Source organism: Antedon mediterranea, chromosome 7, assembly GCF_964355755.1.
Source record: "Antedon mediterranea chromosome 7, ecAntMedi1.1, whole genome shotgun sequence".
NCBI classification, from domain to species: domain Eukaryota; kingdom Metazoa; phylum Echinodermata; class Crinoidea; order Comatulida; family Antedonidae; genus Antedon; species Antedon mediterranea.
The window spans coordinates 2,085,312-2,102,544 of record NC_092676.1 but is presented as its reverse complement, the minus strand read 5'-3'; the positions used below and the strand labels follow the sequence as shown (position 1 = coordinate 2,102,544).

The 17,233-nt window shown below is 32.6% G+C and overlaps 1 protein-coding gene across 2 annotated transcripts; it reads right to left on the bottom strand.

Annotated features, from left to right (window-relative positions):
* Positions 1-671: 671 nt before the first annotated feature.
* Positions 672-16,664, bottom strand: LOC140053874 (runt-related transcription factor 1-like). Of its 2 annotated transcripts, none has more exons than XM_072098607.1 (4): positions 15,227-16,631; positions 12,908-13,012; positions 9,396-9,572; positions 672-3,397 (listed from the first exon to the last, which is right to left on the bottom strand). In XM_072098607.1, the coding sequence occupies exons 1-4, from the start codon at positions 15,702-15,704 to the stop codon at positions 2,595-2,597; spliced, it is 1,563 nt and encodes a 520-aa protein (XP_071954708.1). In that variant the 5' UTR covers positions 15,705-16,631; the 3' UTR covers positions 672-2,594. The 2 variants fall into 2 exon arrangements, with proteins under 2 accessions (XP_071954708.1, XP_071954709.1); XM_072098608.1 differs by lacking the exon at positions 672-3,397 and adding an exon at positions 5,344-7,858 and having other exon boundaries at positions 15,227-16,664.
* Between the last annotated feature and the right edge of the window lie 569 nt (positions 16,665-17,233).

Below are 17,233 nucleotides of genomic sequence, written 5' to 3'. Positions count from 1 at the left end.
AAAATCATGTAAGATTAAGCATTTCAATTTTTGCACTGGGCTTCTATCTATGTCGCTTGTCATTGGTCAAATTACTTGCGCTGCGCTTACAGTATATCCGTGCGTCTCTAGTGATTACTCTATAATTACTGGTTTTTATACCCGGTTTACATTACAAATTTTTACATGGATTATTCCCAGAAATCTTACAGAGAGGTATAAAACTTTCACACTTTTGTACTGTATCAAGGTAACATTTTTTGTTAAAATATTTTGATATATATTGTAGTTTTCCATCAGATTTAACAACAAATTTGTATAATTTGCAATATCTCAATATGATAACCATGTTTTTTCCTGCTCTGGCCACTCCTAAACTAAATTTTATGTTTCTGAATAATCTTGTATTATCTCTAACACACCCTTACTGTAAAAAAATATGTTTTGCTCTTTAAAATATTTTAAAATCTATTTCCTAATAATAAATATATTCATATAATAAATATAATAAAAGATAATTAAAACTTACAAATTGTCAAATTTTTAAGACATCTTTACAATTTTGTAAAACAGCAATTGTATGCATTTTAGAAAACAGATATTATTTACATACAAAGATTCTGTGAATTGCAATTATGTTATTCTCCAACCTAAATTTTGTCAAAGTAAAACAAAGACAGTTTACAAAATAATTTATATCAAATCAGCATTTATTTGAAAATCATTCTGTATGCAAAATATATGCAAATATATATATATAAATATATGCAAATACATGCAAGAAAGACGGCGGACAATTTCAGATCTTGCTTTGCTTTGTCTTAATAATATTTATAGAAAATCTAGCGCTTTAATAACCAAATAACTATATACAAATTCCTTAAAAGCTAAATTAAATAACATCTATTACCAACTATAACTTAAGTACAATACTTATTATTGCTAAGTTGGTAGCATTGCAGATACGCCTGCTTTAGGTATAAACAAAGTGGAACGTTGAACATTGAATACAACGTAAGTAAATTGAATTATATATTTTGATAAAGGTGGCATATCTATATTTTCCCACATCAGTCCCACCCAATTGGTAGAGATATTTAGATACAGTAATCAAATGTTACCTCTTATTTAGAAGAGATAGGGTACTTTTAGATATATTTTGGATTGAATGATCATACTCCCTTATTAGGAAATATTTATATAAATGATTTAACTGTAGTTATTTTATTTAGATAGATGAGGGAGTTAACTTCCTGGATAGATATTGATAAATATTGATAGATGCAGTCTCAGTAAGAATCTCATTTTTTGGTCGGTAATAATTTTCTAAATAAATACACAAACGTATATTATAGTAAACTTATTGATTTAAAATCAATGATATTTATAAGTTAATTTGAGGCACAAATATGCACCTTGTCCATATGAATAATTAAATGTACAAACAAATGATCTTAATTAAAGTAGAAATAAATTATATATTTACAGAAAAAATGATTGTACTATACTGCATTAAAGGTGGTACAGAACAATAGACACAGAGTTTGTTGTTGCTAGGTACAACAGATGGAATGTTACGTCACAAAACGTGTTACAATTACAGTGCTTCCAGAATACTGGGTAACATACAATTACAGTGCTTCCAGAATCCTGGGCAACCAAAGTCTAAGATTTAGTTGCCCACCTAACACACAGGGCAACCATGTCTAAGATTTGTTGGTTTCCCTCTAATTGATTTTCTCAAATTTCTTCACCTTTGAACTAGTTTTTTAGGTGTTGTTAGGTTGCCCGTTGCGATGGACTTGTAAGCAACTGATTCTGTAAGCACTGACTTAAAGCAACAGTTGCAGAAAAAGAAAATAATGTATACAACAACAACAAAGAAGAACAAATAAATACATTATTTACAAGAATTCTTTTCTACAATTTCATTTCCATACAACTCTCTCTTGCTTCATTATAAAATATTGTTAGAAGTTGGCGGGGAAATAAGAATTAGATAGAAAAGTAAAATTGTCGGAATAAATTTGAGAGAGTTCCTGTGAATAATGCATAGCTATGTAAAACTGAAGGGGCACAGTAATAATAAATGGCACAGTAATAATACATGGCCCAAGAAATCAAATACATGTGGCGGCAATCACAATGAGATTGAATACATTATTTCAAATATGGCGTAGTTGTTTTATTCAAATAAATGTTATAGTCGATGATGAATTTGGTATTTCCCAATTTCATTACATTTATAAAATTAAGTGTCACTGTCCTATTGAAATGTTTTATGTAACTTCAAAACCTTTTTCTATAAAATAAAACAAAAAACCTAAACTATACAATACTTGCTATAATTATACTTATTTTATTACAAAACCTGTTTGTATTTATCTTAAATATTTTAAATTTACACTCAGTTGCTTAATCATTTTCATTTCAGTTCATTATTTCTTTAAAAAATGTTTGTTTTTGAATATTTCATGAAATTATTTTTTTTCAGTGTTTGTTGAGGAAGACGAATAAAAGTTTGCAATGATTATCAGAAACCATGAGAGAGAATAGAGTTATTGGGAAGAGTTAAGGGGACCTCGTTGTAGAAGACAAGAAGTCTGGGTAATATTCTAATATGGCCGCCAAACATCTTCTTTTCGATCATCACTAGGAGGTAATGAATGACCAGATGATGTAACAACGGGTAAATGATGATCGATAACACGCAAGTGGTCATCGTTAGAGTGCAGTCCGAGTTGGTTACTCATTGGCAAGTCCATGCGTCGTGACATATCGTCAAACGGCAACATGTGATCATGCCTCATCAACACGTTACTCTCTTCCTTAATAGTTTGTTTGCTTTCAGGCTTATCGTGAGCTGATGGTAACATCTGCAGATGCGGCGGGGCATCGTAGAACGAAGCGGGTGAGCTGTGTGTCGTTGGTGATGTCATATATAAATGAGGGTACAGATAAGTTGGCGAGGTTGGGAAAAATGGAGACGACGTTAGAGACACTGGGGTTGTCGGCGTGCTGAAAAGATCCCCCGGTGAGGGAAGAGGGAAAGTAGACGTCGGAGAGAAAAACGGTTTTGTTTCCATGGAGGTCGAGAGCGGGTTAGTCGTGAAAGACGTCGACGCATTTGGATATGAAAAGCGTATGTCGTCCGTTGCGATTCCTTGCCTCTGCATAGGATATCGTGAATCGTGTTTACCGTAAGGAGTCAATGTTGTGAAAGTGTTACTTCCGATAGAGTTCAATTGTGTTAGTTGGTGCGCAGCCTCGTGTTCAGCTGAAATTGAAATCGGAGTCTCGCTTGTTGTTCTCGCAACCGTGTGTAGGGATGATGATTGGGTGGGTGTGAAATAACTGGCTGTGTAATATGGGCTCGGCCATGATGTAGGCTTTGGAGGCATTACAGCTTGTGAAACATCTACAAGAACAAATAAAAGAAGAACATTAAAAATAAGTACAGTAAAAAAAATTCCAGGAAAAACTCATTTCGATCTGTAAGTTGCGTTGTATCTCTTTCAGCAGTGTATTAAGAGCTTATTGATCCAAATTTCGTAATCTACCTAGTACCCAAGATTTACACAAAGTAGCCAATCTATTAACAAATTATTTACAATTGGCCAACAAAGTTCATAAAAAGAATGTCTGTATAACTTTACCATGTGTAAACAATTACCATAGATTAAAGGTTGTTGTAGGATATATATAACCAATTGAAAGGCAGTGAGTCACCCTGTGCTAACACCATGTATGTTGTACAACAATGATGGCCTTATGCCAATCTAGTATTATTATTAATAAAAACAATCAAGACAATTACTGACCAGCAGACTTAGACACTCATTATTTCCTATGTAGTAATGTCTGTATAAGGCCAAATAAAAAAATATACTTGTTAAGCGTCACATCCTCATAAATTTTCAGGGGCGGGGGGACGGTTTTTTTTTTTTTTTTTTTACTTTTTATGGAGGTATATTTTTGCGCGGTGGACGCTTTGGCCCACTTTTTTTAGGACGAAACGTCAAACTTTTAAAATGCGAAACAGAACAAAATTGACTATGTATGAAATATTATTGCCTAAGACAAAATTGAGAGTTTTGTATTGTTTATATCCTAGGCCCTAGGCTAACTAATCCGTCCAAGCTGCTACCCCCGCCTCACTCATCGGCCATCCGCCGTCTCTCGCTCGACTCATCTATCCAGGAAATTCCCTATCGCGAGAAGCATGATTTGGTCTCAATAATACTAAATAGTGGGCTGATTTATAGTTTGAAAACAGCTTACGGCATTTCTTAAGTGAATTTTTATTCAACTTATTCATTCTTCTTTGATGAATCCTTTGCCAATTGCTGTGTAAATCAGTATTTAAAGTTGTGATGCAAAAAGTGTATGTATTCCACAGGTAAACCAGGCATAAGGAAACCCATCGCCCAACAGGACCTCGTGGTGTGCCGATCTCAAGCGCGAGATCATCGTAAACAAAATTGGTAGAGTCCATTATGTATGGGGTGTTTCCTATTTACGAACCTATAAAAAAACGCGCTTCGACCACTGTGTAGGCAAAATATTTATTTCGTTAAATCCCTAAATTGATAATCGCGTATTCTGTAATCACGTGACTGATGATGTAATCCTCAGCGACGTACTAAATGCACATGATTTAATGTGTTGGGGAAAAAGCTTGCTGTTTACCACATTACATGATTCACGGTGCTATTCGCGTTTCCTTGACGTAAATCGGCGGCGTGTAAATGAAACAATTGTTTTCACCAAATTGCCCATAGAGCGATCGGCGGCTAGCGTTGGCTAAGCTAAAAAGTACGTATTTTTCAAAAATTACACTAGCCTAACAAACATTTGCTAGTTTTGAAATTTTCAACTAGCAATTATGAAGAATCTACTAGCAAAATGCTAGTTTGCTAGCGTGTATTTCGAGCCCTACTCTGGAGCTGGGCCGGGCCGCTGAACTTTCCGTTGTATATCGGTAAAAAAAAAATAAAAATAAAAAGAGAGGCGGCTGGATAATCAGGAGCGGGCGGTGACGCTTAACAAGTATGTTTTTTTATTTGGCCTAACTGTAAATTAATATCGCAATGTCTAGTCTTAGTGAACTGGCTAATATCAATAAACCATCAGTTATATCAATTATGCATGTGTTTGTAATGAAATTTTAAAGTTATAATAATCTAGAAATTTCTAATCTAGCTGTGTGCAAGTGGAAATTAAGGACCATGTCAACATTATTCCACTGCAGTTACTGCAGTAACTACATAAACATTTATTATTTTTCAACATATACTATATAACATAATTTCAAAACAAGTTTCTTAATAAACTCATCAAAAAAGGGTATGAATATTGCTGGAACCGCATTTATAATGTATTTTATTTATTTATTATCTAATTTGAATACTTTTTATCTTGTTTAACAAACATTAGTTTTAATACATAAAAACAACATATTTAGTTTATATAATATATAACTTTTATAAGATGATAACAGTACAGTTAAGACTATTTATATAAAAAAATAAAGTTCTTCATATATTTATATATAAATAATAACAATGTAAAATAAATAAAAAACAAATTAATAAGTTTGTGCATAGCTTGGTCTGGACAAGGTCACACTATTGATATGTTTTGAGCTTACAAAATGCTCCAAGAAATTTACAAATCTTCTGATCTAACATATTATTATATTATTATATATATTATTAGTAATTAATAAAGATGAATTTCAGAATTGATTTCAGGAAGATCACACACTTAACGGAATACTATACTTACTAACACACAGAAGATACTTAATAAATTCATTTTTTAGAACTGCCCACATAATTATAAACATACAGGCTCAAAAAGAAAAAAAATGGATGATGATTACTACATGGAGGAAAAAATAAATATCTTGTCCTCCATGATTACTATAGGCCAAGATGAACGTGTTTAGAAATTTATTTGAAGATTTAAGCAAGGACTTCAGATATTTTTTACATGGAGGACACACAGACAGATATGAAAACCGATTAATCAAAAACTTAAGATATCTTTTACATGGACAGACAGACAAACAGATTTGAAAACATAACCTCCTTTTTAGCAGAGGTGCCAATACTGTAATACTGTCCTTTAGCACGGACAAATATTGTACTATTAAATGTTAAACTGATTGAGTATATTAATGACCTTGCCTCTATATTTGCTTGTCACATGACAATTTGAATGTCCTCAAGTGAACTCTTTACTCCCTACTTGGGTATCCAAACATCCTGTCAGTTTCCAAGAAACAATTTCGCAATCAAATTTTACAAGAGATGAAAACAAGATGTAACTTGGTTAGTACTTGGAATCAAATTTAAATCACTTGCAAAGATTTTATTGAGAAAAAATAGGATACCAAATTTATTTCACAAAGAAAATTATGCTTTTTGAATGTTTTCTACTATTTTTACTTTCTTATTTTAGTGTTTTGTATTTGTTGTCTTGTTTTGGCCTTCATATGTTTGGTCCTCCAAGCTGTCACCTGGGATGTTTTTTAAATTCTTATGTTTTTTTATTTGAAATAAAGGACGATTTTACTAAAATTTATATCATCTAATATCAAATAACAATTATTACATTTAAAGACCATTGTAAAAAAGAAAGAAATTCTGCTATAGGAACATATTGTATAATTCTTGATTATAAAAACAGAGAATTTGCAAGAAATTGTTATTGTTTATATTAGAGAGATCCGATATTTAAAATCTCTCCTTGAATAGTTTCACGAATTTGTATTTCTGTATGCAAAAGCACCGACATTACATTATAAAAGAATGTCAAATTTAGTCACTTTCTCTTCTTCATAGGTGTAAAAGAATGTCAAATTTAGTCACTTTCTCTTCTTCATAGGTGTAAAAGAAAACAACCAACGGCAACATCTATTTTTGTCATTCAAAATACATAAATTGAAATGTTATTTAAGGTAATAGAAACCACAGCATGTTGATGCAATTAAATTTGTCCCAAATGAAGGTAAAAAAAGAAACGCTCATCACATCTCTCCAAGATGTCCTATGACTTTCCTTTCCACGAACAGATGGAATTAAGATAAAACAAATATTTTTGTCGTTGGATATTGCTAAATTTAACCAATTTTATATCAAATGAACGAAAATAGAAACCACATAGCTGCAAAGTAATTTTTTTGCTAAGCAACTATAAATAGAACAACTAACTTTCAATCAATGAATAATTAAATTTCCAATGAAATATAAATCAAATACTGTCGATGATCAAACACACTATTGTTTATTTAATTATGCTTACTGTTTTCAAAAATTCCTGAGGTTATATATTTTCTAACAATTACAATTGAAATGTTGTTTGAATTTTAAATGTTTAGGAAAACTAATTTCGTTATAAACATGAAGTAGTTTCTAGATGTGAATACCCAGGGACAAAATCCGCAATCTTTTCATTTTTTAAGTGATTTTTATATCTGTCTTTGTGGTTACAATACTGCTTGGCATAAGTCATTCCGAACTCTATTGCTGCGGAGTAATGTCTTCTTTTAGAAACCGATTCATTTTCATTAATAGCATCTTCTTTTTAATCTCTACCAATTCCATTTCAGCGCAATTTAAAGCCATCGCCGCTTCGTGTTCTTGCTCGATAAATCTTTTACGAATCGTCAGAAGTTCCAAGTTAGCAACGTCTAAATGGACTTGCACAGTCTGTTGCTGACCGTATTGTGCGCCATAACCATTTGAACTATGACCGTTCTCTTCTTGATCATTATGCGATTGTTCCGACAAAACCGAAGGTGGTCGGCAAAAAACACTTTCGGTATTTTCGTACTCGCTGACCGAAGAAGATCGACTGGAGGCTACTGAATGGCCTGGAAAAAAGAAAGAGCCATTATTTGTAAATATTCGTCCAATGGCGTTAAATGAAGTTCGGCACACTTAAATTTGTATTTTTGTTCTTCAAATAAAAAGAATTATAAATCGCTTCTTCCATCTGATAGAAGGGAAGTGTGCCTCACTTCAATTTGCCAAAGGAGAATCTTACAAGATGGATCTTTCTTTTTTAAGTCTTAATTTCTACAGAATTGGAAGCAAGCAAATATCGGCCATGAATTTAAAAAAAAATATTTAAATGTTAAAGAATTATTGTTTAGCTACGTATTTGTACTGGAAATTCCTTGATCTTAACATTTTTAACAAATTATAACAAACATTTAAAAATTTATAAAATTGTTTTGAAGTTAGCATCAACTTTTCTAAAGATTTACATATAATAATTTGTTTGTCTACAATTCTACATTGTGTTTTTCTCTATTTATCCCTGGCTATAATACTATGACCCATTTTTCAAGGTCTTATTGTATTATTGGAAAGATAATATGTACACTTTGTACTATAGATGTGATACTTACTCTAGTTGTTTAGTATTCTAAATACATGGATATACTGGAGATTATAGTTAAAATGCTAAGGCCACTCTTGTACAGAACATATGCACAGGGAAAAAGGATTGTACAAATGATAAATAATAATGATTATGATAATAATGATTGAATAACAAACTTATGGTGATTTATTATTGTGTATAAATAATAACACAGATGTTATTAAAAAAGGAAGATAATTTTAATGATGAGTGTATGCTTTCATAATGAAATATAAAGCTATAAAAGCATCTGGCAAATGTCAAAGACCAAGAAAAGGGAAAAGCAAAAGTCCCCCACCACACACTAAAAAAGGGGGGTAATTGATGAGAATGGATAAGAAATAAGGGGTAATAAGTTTCAAAGTCCAATAGGGTGCGAGCGGGTGACATCACAAAATCACAGAAGAGGGTTAGATGTAGAAAATATCAGATGTTGTGCAAGCATCGCATTCATGTAAATAAATTAAATATTGAGATTTTGAAATACATTTTTTGTCTTTCTTTCTGTTTATAGGCTAAAAAACAATGTTTATGAACTGATACAATCATGTCTATCAATGATTTGTCGTTTATCAAGATATGTCTGTGAGTTTTCCTGTTTGCCTCTGACTAGTAACATGTGACAGGAACGTTTTATTTCCACAGTTGCTAAGCAACCCATGGCAACAAAATGCCCATCTAAAAAAAAAACTTTCAATTCCTTACAGCTTCACTTTCTACATTCTTCATATTAATTTTAAAGATCATTTTGTTGGGAAAATTACAAAAAAAACTTATAATACTGTATTGCTGTTAAAATAAAAATAAAACATGTTTGTTTATCCCTTTCCTAACTACTAATATTGAGTAACATTATAATTATGACTAATATTTTAATTTTGACGTTTGCTAAGTAAATCAAAATTACATTGATTGTTTTTCTAACGTCATTCTAATATATTTATAACTGAATTGATTGAGTGAATTAAGAGAGTATTACATACCATGAGTTTGATGGTTCATTAAATTGCTTGTGGTTGGTAAGGAGCTGAGAGGTTGATGATGAATTGCTTTCCTCTGTATATCAGGCATCTCTTCTTGGTTCCATAATCCCCCTCCATGCGGATTCATGTGGTGAGGGGAGTGCATTCGACCGTCTTCCACCACCTTCTGACGCGGGCCTAAACAAGACAAAGTCATAGATAAATCAATCAACACATTTCTAATATTCTCATGACAATTGTAAAAAATATAATATAATCAATAATTATACGATAATGTTAGTCACTCAACGTTGAACTAACATTAATGTTGCGGCCGTCACGAATGGATTACCATCGTTGCTTGACCTTTAAAAAGATGTTACCTCACTCCTCTGGGCCCCTCTCTTATCCCCTTACCTTGGACGTCACAACTGCCTACAACTTTTTGAATTTAGTTTGATATTTAACAAATCATTTTCTCTACCTTCTTAAAATTCGGCTTGGCAAAATGCCCATGAATAATCTTCAATTAATTATTAAATAATTTGCTATTGCGCAATGAACAGTTTGCCAATGGTTTGTTACAAATATATATAGAGCATGATTTGTATTGTTTGGTAACAATAGCCGACTTAAGTGATATGTAAATATACAAAGCAGGCCGAAGAGTCTGACACAAAGGAATGTTTAGTAACTAAAAGGGTGTCGGTGGTATCGATAGGACGACGTCACACTAAACACTAGGTAGTCAGGTGTCGGTGGTATCGATAGGACGACGTCACACTGAACACTAGGTAGTCAGGTGTCTGTGGTATCAATAGGACGACGTCACACTAAACACCAGGTAGTCAGGTGTCGGTGGTATCGATAGGACGACGTCACACTAAACACTAGGTAGTCAGGTGTCGGTGGTATCGATAGGACGACGTCACACTGAACACTAGGTAGTCAGGTGTCGGTGGTATCGATAGGACGACGTCAAACTAAACACTAGGTAGTCAGTTTCATGTGTAAATGAAAGGGAAAACAATCCAAATGGATAGAGTTTAGTTAGTCCAAGTTTTAGCCGTCGTAGTCGTTGAGAGGTTTTTAATAACTTCCTTATCTACAACACATGCAATAGAGTCATATGTACGCATAAAGGAAATCACAAATTATAACCCAGCTCATGCGCCAGTCAGCTGATGTACTCGGCTTCCCCTCTGGAGATGCGATAACAACTTTGATAATACCTTACTTATTAATAGCACACTGTATAAGACACACTAAATAATTAAATCATCAATAAATTAGTCTATGAATAAATGTAATACTATCCCATAATGCTTAGGAATCATTGGTGGTCTTGTAGAAGTTTTTATCATAAATCAAAACTTATATTAATTATTTTGTGTAAAATAATAAATTATTCACAGTTTTCTTTAATTTAAATAAAATCAATCATATCTTTGTGATGAATCAAAGTGGTTTTATATTGTTATTCAATTTTGACTTTTTGTTGAATTTTTATTTTTGGAGTTTACGACAAAAGAAATAGCGAAACAGTGATACAATATGAAAATGATGTAATCATAGAAAAATTTAAAAAAATAAAGTTTATTATTAATAAAACAAAATAAAAAGAATAAAATGAGTAATATTCTTTAAAAAGATATTAAAAGAAAAAAAAACATAATCAGTGAAGCATGCCTCTTTAAATTTCAATCAACCAATCACAATGCAGTATTTGTGTTTAAAGGTGTGTTTGTAATTAGTCATCAGTGTTGATGACAATGACCTTTCATGCTAGAATATTCATAATAAACTGATCCCACTGTTGACACTAACATAACAAAATATCACAGGAGTGGAAGATGATGATGAGAAGTCAAATAGCCACAACTTTTGGTATCAGACAAAACTTGAAACATCAAGACATCTTTCAAGATGTCACTTCTGACAAAAGTTAAGAACATAAGTTTTGCTGTAACTTCTTCAGCAAAACTTAGTAGCGGCACAAGAACCGCAATCATGAATAATCTCAACTGGAGTCTTTTTTTTTTTGTGGTATTTTTTATTCTTCTTTTGGGATTTTTCCGTAAACTGAACAGCTACTGCAGAATGAGTTCATTTATGGTGCGAAAGAGTTCATAAGAAGTCTAGGAAACATTATTATTAACTAACATGACGTTTAATAGAACCCAAGTTTGGAATCACAGCGTTCTTGCTGATTTTTTTAAAAAGTGATTAAAGGAATGAATTGGTAAAATATGACATCAATAATGTAACTGTTATCAAATTTAAATAAGGGGAAATCCTGGGGAATATTTGGAAGATGAATGTAAAGGACCTGTGTTTCAGCAGGAACAATATTGAAAGAAATTCGGAAACTCGGGAAATCCTTATTGTTTCAACTTTTTGACTGACACACGTATTTGGACGTTTCAGTTTGAATAAAACTGTTTTAAAATGTTTCAAATTTGAATTATATTATAACATACCTGTACTTGCTTTTATATAAATGTGAAATATTGAACTTATTAATGTATGTGGATATTTATATTAATAATTAATAGAACTAATATAATAACAGATAAGGCAGATGAAAATTGACACAATAAAAACAGAAAATGATTTTTATCATATGTGATGTGATATGTAGAGAAAAGGGTCGCCAATTAGTTAGCTGTAAAAATAAATTATCAGTTTCTAACTATAGACTGTGAACTTTTTTTCAACTCTTCAATATCCAAGTTGAATTTACTTTGATAAAGGTTTTATGGTCAAAAACATTTATAATATTCTAATTGAACTATTATATTAAAAATTGTATATCTAGTAAAGTACATCAATAGCGCTATCATGACAAATATGACAATTTATAGTTAATGACAAATTTTCTGAGAAAAGATTACGAGCATAATAAAATAATCTTATACTCTGTCATTACACTTAACACATGTAACTAGTCTATGGTGAATTTCTTGGAATCATTTTAGTTGTGATTTTCCTCTCACCACAACTATGCTCATCTTGCTGGGAGTCTGGACGCATTCCGAACAAAGTCAAATAGTTTTCGGAAATACGCATTTTGTTTACCTCTTTATTTTTTTATTGGCATATCTTTTAGAAAATAATTCCCCTCATCCCCAGCCTTCAATGGAGGATTCAGGATTTTGAAATAGGGAGAATTGAGGGCCTAAAAAGTGTAAAATGCAGTGCTGAAAATAATTCCTATATTTTTAATTATAATTTATAAAATTTGGAGAGGTCCTTCTTGACACCTTGACAGTTCCCTTCTACAAATTTTGTAAAAAGTCAAGTGGAAGCATACACATATTACAACAGTACTTTATCTCTATTGATCTGCCTTATCGCAGAAATTGAATGTGGAGGCCGAAAGGACCAACTTGACTTCCAAATCAGAATGGCCTAACCTACAGTAAGAATATGGTCATTGAAATATCAACTTGATGTCATTGTTTGACATCCTGGGAGGATACTTTTGTACATATTTTTCTTCCAGATGGAAATTGCAGATAACAAATACTTACGTCTTGGTTCTCGGGGTCCATCTACGGTGACCTTTATAGCTCGGTTGTACGTCGCTACTTGAGGTGGGTTGGTATTGATGATAATGGACAATGTGAAGCTCTTTCCTAAAAAGATAAAAATTTAAAAAATGATTATGAAACCAAACAATTCTGACTTGGCAGTAGCAATTTATGATGAAATTAGCTGTGTACCAACAAAATAACAAAACGTAAAATTAAAATATCCAGAGTGGAAACCAAATCAATTGTGGTTTCTGTAAAACCGCATATTAGATAAATTAAAAGGTCATTATTAAATACTTAAAAACCCTTCCATAAAAATAAATACTAGCGACGAACGACGTATAAAGTAGGAATGAAATAAGAACAGAAATTATAACTGCTGCGGTTTGAAAAACCACAAACAAATTAGTGATCATCAGATTGAAATATAAAAAAAACATTTACACTTTTATAACAATCAAAACAGTTTAATATAACACACAGAGATAATTCCCGGCATTTACACCAGCGTGTGCGTAGGCTTTTGAATACATATATATTTATTAAGAATGGCCAGCTTTAGGCTAGGTTTGTTGTATAGCTTTTAAGTGAGTTGTACGTGAGGACAAACGCCGTACAAGGCTGACTTACTAGTCACGGCCTTGGCCGCCTTTCAACTACATACACTTTTAAAACCATTCATAATAAAACAACCAATTGTACTAAGTATATACCATTGTTAACAATCTTTTCTATAATCTATTTGTTCTCGTGTGCTAAAGTTTCCAATGTAGTTTTTTTTCCATATTTTTTTAGCAATAACACAAAAATTAATTAATAAATAATCCTTTTTTACATACTAATATTATTTGTATAAATTCTTAAAAAATTGTTTAATAAAATCCTTATTTATGACAAATACATTTAGGTCATCATGCATAACTTTGATTCCTTATACCATTTCTCATACAAATGTTTTTGAGTATTTTTCCCCTAAATATATGACAGTTCATGTTAAGAGAGTTCAAAGGTTACTTGGGGTCATAGACATAGCGAAACAGGATGTTACTTGGGCTTTACAGTAATGTATTTCCTAGGCTTTTGCTTTAATAAATACATCATTTTGGATTGTTTAAATAATTATACTGGTTTCTTGGTTGTACTGAATTATTCCCTTTCGGACAATATACTATTAATATTTTGTTTATATAAATGTAAGTTAGGTTTTAACAATATTAACAGTGTCTTCAGGTTTCGATAAATACAAACTTGGAAAAATTACATGCCGATATGTTACGAGATTCGAAGATTCGATCCTTTTAACGCATCACTTCCTGTAGGCCTAATTAGTTTTAATTCAGTCTAATAAAGATAATTGTTATTGCATCATAATCCGGATTTTAAACTAAGCAAACATTTATGAAAAAAAGCAGGGTAGTCCTGACTCCTGGCATAATTAAATTCACTAAAAAAGTCTTCATAAGTTCAAGGAAACTATGAAATGTTAGTACAGTAGGCCCACAGACTGCACAGTACTTAGTACAGTAGTAAAGGTTCATTCCCTCAAATAGGTCACATTGTACCAAGTTCAATAGCCGACCCTAGCACGGCGACTTATCGCTTCATTGCTCTCTATACCATTGTGTAAAGATAACAGTAAAACAACAATACTACACGATAACCAAAAAAATAAATTACAAACTATATAAGACCGTTAGATATGCCAAGTATGTCTCTTTGTTAAAAGAAAGTACAACTCATAAACGTGATACCAAACACCAAGTTCGAAACATTTAATTTCCGTCGGGTCACACTAGAGTGACCTTGGCAGGAATGGTAGATGAATTCAGTTATTCATCACATTGTTTACGAATTACTTGTAAATTAATCATCATAAATATAGAAACCATGAGTCCAATATCTGAATCATATTAATTATTAACATAGTGTATATATTAAGTAAACATTTAGGTTTATTATTATTATAGGCAATTAGTAAGCACTATATTGGGCAATTAATTAAGTCCAAGATCGTGCACCGGAAGTTTTTAAAAATTTATCCGATAAGAGAACGTGCGTGTTGAGCGCTTACAAATTCTTCCGGCGGAAGAGTATTCACAAAAGATTATTATTATACCAAAACTCTAAAACAGGATCTGGAATGATTTTTATTGAATCAAGAAAAAAAAACTATTTAAAATCATCAACAGATAAATAAAAAACTTTTGGTAAAACACAGTTGATAAATGTTGATACCCACCCAAACAAGAACTTAATTTGCGTAACCATACTTAAGTTGTTACCTAACCATAATTACCAAATGATATAATTGCTTACCTCGCCCAGATCTGCCCACAAACCGCAAATCATTAAACCTTGCTACTTGATTTTTCATTACGGCTGTAAAGTTACGAAGTTCAGCACAGTAGTTTTCATCGTTACCGGCTGCGATAGTAACCGGAGTGCCATCAGGAATCGGTCCAAGAGATACAACTTTAAAAGCCACCGGTAGACTCTTATTGCACCTCCAGTGCGACGGTAAGACACTACAGACAAAGTTAGGACTTTCCGTTCGTACAAGTTCGCCTGGGTATTCCGCAAACGCTTCGACAATGCTTCGTTCTCCTCCTTTGAAGGATGATTGCTTCCCAGTCATTTTGTGGTTATTTTTCGAAGACGGGCTGTGTTTAATTGTATTGTCAACTCTATGTTCGTTTTCATAAACGGGCATATGTTGGCGCGAACGATCTAAATGCATCGGGTAGGGATGTTTCAAGTTCAAGTTAACTCCAGTCGTATTAATGTTCTCTAGCATAATGGATCAACACGACCACTATATACTGTTTCGTTGTATAACGCCGCTAAAAACACCTTAGGCGCGATTGGACTCGACCAAAACCGCAACTATTTGTTGATTGAGTGGATTACTATATTGCAGTCCAACGTGGTCCCGTTTGTGTTAATCGCTAAAATTAAAACGTACTTATTCTGGTAAAAACAATTACAAAACACTCGACTTAAACCATAAACAACAACCGGCTCTGATTTAATACGTGGCTACATAAATTGTGAACAACTTGGATTGTGAATTTACTTTTTAGATGTTGTAATTCTTGTAAAAAATGTGATGAATCACACGTAAGGTAAAACGTCAACGAACTTAGTAGATCCGCCCACATGCTCTCTATCCGACCAATCAGCGTCCGGTAAAGCATGTGGGCCGGGCTTGTTTAATGACTAACTAAATAAGTCGCCGGAACTAAGCGTATAACACCGTGAAGAAAACAAAACGGTGTTAAAGTATTGAAATTCGCCTCGTGTTCCTGCGATTTTCCAAGTAACCGAGACGATTACGTTAGACGTGAAGTATGCCTCAAGGTCTTTCTTGTTCCTCTCTCGTTCTTCTTACAGTAGTAGGGCAGGGTTGATCGACCTAATAAACAAAAGATACACTTTATACGCACCGGAAATATTTAGCTTTCATCTACAATATTTTCCTATTTAATATAGGAAGTCTAGTATCATATTACCATAGGGTTCTTTAGTGCGATATTACAGCTGTTCAAGATACACGTCGACCAATGGAACCAGAGGACCAGCTTATTGCTGCGGGGGTTAAAACTGTTGGGGAAAATGTAACCAGATCGCAATATCAGAGTAATGAGAAAGTGTCGATTTTGGTGACAAATTTCACCTCCAAATTTATCCAAGATTAAACCAGATCATAAAATCAGAGTAATGAGAAAGTGTCGTTTTTGTTACAAATTTCACCTCCAAATTTATCTAAGAATATACACAGTAAATCGATTCATTGAAACATAGTTATGTTGATAATGACCTTGTCACACGAGAGGAGTGAAGATGGTTAGGGTAGGGTAACAGGTCACATTTTAGACGTATTCGACGTCTGGGATAACTCCCCCGTCTATGTTCATTACATGACTCAGTCGTAATATTATACAGACCCTGTGAATTTGTATTATATAGTTGCTATACGTGTACCACGTACTAGGCCTACGCAATATCTAGTATTGCTTTTACTTAACATAATACTTGTTTACGATTCATCAACATCACAGAACTAGACTATTTTTAGTTTCGGTATTTTACGTCTCATTCAGTTTCTTAAAGACAAAACCAATCAACATGTGAAAAACACCCACAAATAAATATATGTTTTAAAAAAAACCCAGAATAAACATAATTATAAATGTGTTACTTCAATTACCAAAATATACTAAAGCTCTATCTAGACTATCAAACTAGACCAAAAAAATATGCCCAAATATGGTAGTGATATACCCAACCCAAGTGATATGACATCATCATGGTTCATCCCAATTT